This window comes from Carassius auratus, unplaced genomic scaffold (genome assembly GCF_003368295.1).
Source record: "Carassius auratus strain Wakin unplaced genomic scaffold, ASM336829v1 scaf_tig00036521, whole genome shotgun sequence".
Taxonomy (NCBI): Eukaryota; Metazoa; Chordata; class Actinopteri; order Cypriniformes; family Cyprinidae; genus Carassius; species Carassius auratus.
In genome coordinates, this window is record NW_020526311.1 from 37501 (window position 1) to 43173 (window position 5673).

Below are 5673 nucleotides of genomic sequence, written 5' to 3' on the forward strand. Positions count from 1 at the left end.
CACTGACTTCAGGATATAAATATTGACTTTTATTTCATACAGTGATTGTTGCACACAATCCTCTTCACAGGAGAAGACGAAGCAAAGACCTGCCTCTTTACAGTAAGTCTGTGCCTACATTAATACATGAAGTGATGAATGCAAACTTCTACCGGTGGATTCTGATCATTTCAGTCTGTGATGTGGAGTTAATTAAGATCTTGACATCATTAGATGTAGCTCTGAAAGTCTGACTTGACTGTTTACAGTGAGGATTGTTCTTCTGGGCTCCAGCGTGTCTGAAAACAGTAGAGTAGGAAACTTCATCTTAGGACGAGCAGCGTTTGACAGTGAAGCTGCTCCAGATGTTGTAGAAAGAGTCGGAGGAAGACTGAAGGACAGACACCTGATGATCATCAACAGTCCTCAGCTGCTCCAGACGAACATCTCAGATCATCAGATCACACAGACAGTGAGAGAGTGTATGTTTCTGTCTGATCCAGGACCTCATGTGATCCTTCTGCTCCTCAAACATGAGCAGTGTTCAGCAGAAGATCAGGAGCGTGTGGAGAAGGTGCTGGGATCTTTCTCTGAGCAGGTTTATCAACACACCATGGTGCTCAGCACACAAGAGACCACAGAAACCAGTGACGTCCTACAGAACATCATTCAGAAGTGTGGAAACAGACACTTCAGTCTTCAGAAGAGCAGCTCTCCTGAGGATCTTCTGCTGATGTTTGAGGAGATTGTGAAGATGAATGATGGACATCACCTGGAGTGTGCTGAAGCTGCACAGTGTTTCACCATGAAACAACAGATCACAGAGAGACGTGAGTGTGAGGATAGTTGAAGTTTCAGAGGCTGTGAAGCTGAATCTGGTCATGTGTGGGAGCGACGGGATTTTAAAATCCTCCGTATCAGAGCAGATCCTGCAGCAGACAGATGTGGAGCTTCATGGTCGGATCAGTGTGATAGAGCTTCCAGCTCTGACTCGTCTCTCAGAAGAGGAAGTGATGCGTCAGACTCTCAGCTGTGTGTCTCTCTGTCATCCTGGAGTTCATGCTTTCCTCCTCATTGTCCCTGATGCTCCACTCAATCATGAAGACAAAGCAGAAACAGAGAAGATCAACAAACACATCATGACCCTCATAAAGAAGGAATCAGAAGAACTCAGTGAAGAGACACAGTCTCTCATTGAGAGGTTCGGAGGACAACATCAGTTCTTCGGTCCAAAGACACAAGTGTCCACATTGATGGAGAACATCGAGCAGATGCTGGAAGAAAACAGAGGAGAGTTTTACGCCACAGAGACATTTCTGGAGATTCAGAAGAAAACACTGATGAAATATGAAGAGATGGAGATGAAAATCAACTCAACAGACACATATTTAGTGTCACAAGGTAATGAGTAGAAAATCAGTCTTAAACTACAAAGCATGAAATAAAAAAAGTTTTGACAATTATTTTTTCTAATTCTACCCTAATAGAGTTGGATTCTATATTACATTTGTATTTAACACAGAAGAACTGCCAAAGTCAACATTCTTAATCTTAATGTCACGAGTCCCGACCCACTTCCATTCTCCCGGACTCATTACCTTCACTCTACACACCTTGTTCACTCTGCACACCTGTTTCACCCACTCACCCACTCACCCACACACACACACACACCTAGTGCTTATTGTCACGGACTGGACTATATATGCTTGTATCTCCCACCACTCTGCCTGGCTGTATTTGTTAATTGTTAAGTGTTCATCTCGTATGTGTATTTCGAGTCTGACTTGTATTCCGAGGTGTTTGCGTGTGATCTGGTTGTGCTGGAACCGTTCCTACTTTTGTTCTGTTTTGCCTTGTTGGCCTTTTTGTTCATATTAAAATTTTTCACTGCATTTGGACCCAGACCCTGTTCTTGACGTGACCACGTAAAAATTCTAAATTCTATTGAAATATTAAATGTCCAATATTTTGAAAAATAAGGTCAAAGTTCTCTATTTAGATTTGATTTAGTTTGATGTCACAGTTCCTCATCCATATTAAACACAGAGCTCATAGTGAATCACATAGGTCTCACCATAGGTCTCAAATAACTCCACCAAAATGCTAACTGTGCAGATAAAGCATGTGATCTACTGCAGAAGATAGACGACATGGTGAAAGAGAACTGAAACTCCTTGAAGAACAGGATGAAGAAGAACTGAAGTGAAGACGAGTGCAGTGGAGAGAGGAATATGAGAGAAAGGAAGAGGAGATGAAGATGATGAAGAAGATCTGCTCTAAAACTGATCCGTCACTGCAGGTGAGAAACATGAAGACAAGATATTAATTAATGCCATTTTAACCCTTTAAACACCTCAACTCTGATATCTCAAGTTCACAGTTTGCATAATTATTCATTGATATTTGAAAAAATATATTCATACATTACACATTTAACAGCAAAGAATGTTTTGAAGTTTACGGTGCAGTTCTTAGTCTATGTGTCAACCACTACAGATTGTCCAATCAGAACAATAAATCACTCTGTGCATGTCCACAATAAACTCCTTTACTGCTCCCTTTTGAATCATACATCAGTATGAGTGTGGTTCTATAAATGAAGAAACAGCTACTTAATATGATTGAGCTAAAAGAAGATGCTTTGAATATTATTATTCACATTATACACCAAAGCATTTTCTCATTTAGCATTTAAGCATTGTTTATAGGCATGTATAATTAAGATCACATAATGTTTGTTTTACAGTATTTTACATGTTTTCGGTCCAACCATGCTCCAGTTTCCCCAGTAAAAATAAATTAATCATTACAAGTCATGCAGTGGTGCTTGGAGGTATGTTGAGAGCATTTCTCTAGATATTGATTGATTTGTGTGGTTTAAAATCATATGTTCTAAATCTCCAGGTGATCTCACAAGAACCAGACTGAAAAAAATGATGTGCACCTCTGGCTGATTCGCCCCATATTTCTCTTCTCATGTAAAGTGACCTTGTCCCCTCATACAGTAAGATAGCAGTAGAAGAGGGAGAGACTCGAGCAAAGAACACAGAATGATGGTTGCCCTTACAGATTGTGTGAATGTTAATAATTGAAGTGAAATGTGTCGAGCTTCCCCAAGAAGTCACAAAGAAACATGTATCCTTATTTTTATTTATGAACCCAAGAAAATAAGGTCAGGTCAGAGATGTGAGAGAGGAGGACATGGACCCTAACGGAGAGGTGAAAGAGGAGGGCAAGGGCCCTCACAGAGAGGTCAGAGATGAGAGAGGAGGGCATGAACCCTCACATAGAGGTCAGAGACGTGAGAGAGGAGAGCATGGACCCTCACAGAGAGGCCAGAGATGTGAGAGAGGAGGGCATGGACCAACACAGAGAGGCCAGAGATGAGAGAGGAGGGCATGGACCCACACAGAGAGGTCAGAGATGCGAGAGAGGAGGGCATGGACCAACACAGAGAGGCCAGAGATGAGAGAGGAGGGCATGGACCCACACAGAGAGGTCAGAGATGCGAGAGAGGAGGGCATGGACCCTCACAGAGAGGCCAGAGATATGAGAGAGGAGGGCAAGGGCCCTCACAGAGAGGTCAGAGATGTGTGGGAGGAGGGCACGGACCCACACAGAGAGGTCAAAGATGTGAGAGAGGAGGGCATGGGCCCTAACAGAGAGGTCAGAGATGTGAGAGAGAAGGGCATGGACCCACACAGAGAGGTCAGAGAAGTGAGAGAGGAGGGCATGGACCCACACAGAGAGGTCAGAGATGTGAGAGAGGAGGGCACGGGCCTAACAGAGAGGTCAGAGAAGTGAGAGAGGAGGGCACGGGCCTAACAGAGAGGTCAGAGATGAGAGAGGAGGACATGGACCCTAACGGAGAGGTGAAAGAGGAGGGCAAGGGCCCTCACAGAGAGGTCAGAGATGAGAGAGGAGGGCATGAACCCTCACAGAGAGGTCAGAGATGTGAGAGAGGAGGGCATGGACCTTCACAGAGAGGCCAGAGATGAGAGAGGAGGGCATGGACCCTCACAGAGAGGCCAGAGATATGAGAGAGGAGGGCAAGGGCCCTCACAGAGAGGCCAGAGATGTGAGAGAGGAGGGCATGCATGGACCCACACAGAGAGGTCAAAGATGTGAGAGAGGAGGGCATGGGCCCTAACAGAGAGGTCAGAGATGTGAGAGAGGAGGGCATGGACCCTCACAGAGACGTCAGAAATGTGAGAGAGGAGGGCATGGACCCACACAGACAGGCCAGAGATGAGAGATGAGAACATGTACCCTCACAGAGAGGTCAGAGATGTGAGAGAGGAGGGCACGGGCCTAACAGAGAGGTCAGAGATGTGAGAGAGGAGGGCCTGGACCAACACAGAGAGGCCAGAGATGTGAGAGAGGAGGGCATGGACCCTCACAGAGAGGCCAGAATTATGAGAGAGGAGGGCAAGGGCCCTCACAGAGAGGTCAGAGATGTGAGGGAGGAGGGCATGGACCCTCACAGAGAGGTCAGAGATGGGAGAGAGGAGGGTATGGACCCTCACAGAGAGGTCAGAGATGAGAGAGAAGAGGGCATGGACCCTCACAGAGAGGTCAGAGATGTGAGAGAGGAGGGCATGGACCCTCACAGAGAGGCCAGAATTATGAGAGAGGAGGGCAAGGGCCCTCACAGAGAGGTCAGAGATGTGAGGGAGGAGGGCATGGACCCTCACAGAGAGGTCAGAGATGGGAGAGAGGAGGGTATGGACCCTCACAGAGAGGTCAGAGATGAGAGAGAAGAGGGCATGGACCCTCACAGAGAGGTCAGAGATGTGAGAGAGGAGGGTAAGGACCCTCACAGAGAGGTCAGAGATGTGAGAGAGGAGGGCATGGACCCTCACAGAGAGGTCAGAGATGAGAGAGGAGAACATGGGCCCTCACAGAGACGTCAGAAATGTGAGAGAGAAGGGCATGGAACCACACAGAGAGGTCAGAGATGTGAGAGAGGAGGGCACGGGCCTAACAGAGAGGTCAGAGATGAGAGAGGAGAACATGGACCCACACAGAGAGGTCAGAGATGAGAGAGGAGAACATGGACCCACACAGAGAGGTCAGAGATGAGAGAGGAGAACATGGACCCACACAGAGAGGTCAGAGATGAGAGAGGAGAAACATGGACCCTCACAGAGAGGTTAGAGATGTGAGAGAGGAGGGCATGGACCCACACAGAGAGGTCAGAGACGTGAGAGAGGAGGGCATGGACATACACAGAGAGGTCAGAGATGTGAGAGAGGAGGGCAAGGGCCCTCACAGAGAGGTCAGAGATGTGAGAGAGGAGAGCATGCATGGACCCACACTGAGAGGTCAAAGATATGAGAGAGGAGTGCATGGACCCTCACAGAGAGGTCAGAGATGTGAGAGAGGAGGGCATGGACCCACACAGAGAGGCCAGAGATGTGAGAGAAGAGGGCATGGACCCTCACAGAGAGGTCAGAGATGTGAGAGGAGGGCATGGACCCTCACAGAGAGGTTCAGAGATGTGAGAGAGGAGGGCAAGGGCCCTAACAGAGAGTCAGATATGAGAAAGGAGAACATGGACATTCACAGTGAGGTCAGAGATGTGAGAGAGGAGGGCACGGACCCACACAGAGAGGCCAGAGATGTGAGAGAGGAGGGCATGCATGGACCCACACAGAGAGGTCAGAGATGTGAGAGAGGAGGGCACGGACC

General features: G+C 47.3%; 1 protein-coding gene across 2 annotated transcripts in view; it reads left to right on the forward strand.

Annotated features, from left to right (window-relative positions):
- Nucleotides 1–2553, forward strand: part of LOC113082589 (GTPase IMAP family member 7-like) — a 10802-nt gene extending 8249 nt beyond the window's left edge. Inside the window, exons 3-5 of one of the 2 annotated variants that reach the window (XR_003282773.1) lie at nt 43–102; nt 249–1380; nt 2121–2553. Coding sequence is in view for 1 of the 2 variants with exons in the window: in XM_026254166.1 (XP_026109951.1) it covers nt 43–102; nt 249–829 (641 nt within the window). In the remaining variant the exon portion in view is untranslated. Of the gene's footprint in view, nt 1–42; nt 103–248; nt 1615–2120 lie in introns of those variants that run through there. The other variant, XM_026254166.1, reaches the window with a different exon arrangement.
- Nucleotides 2554–5673: the final 3120 nt, after the last annotated feature.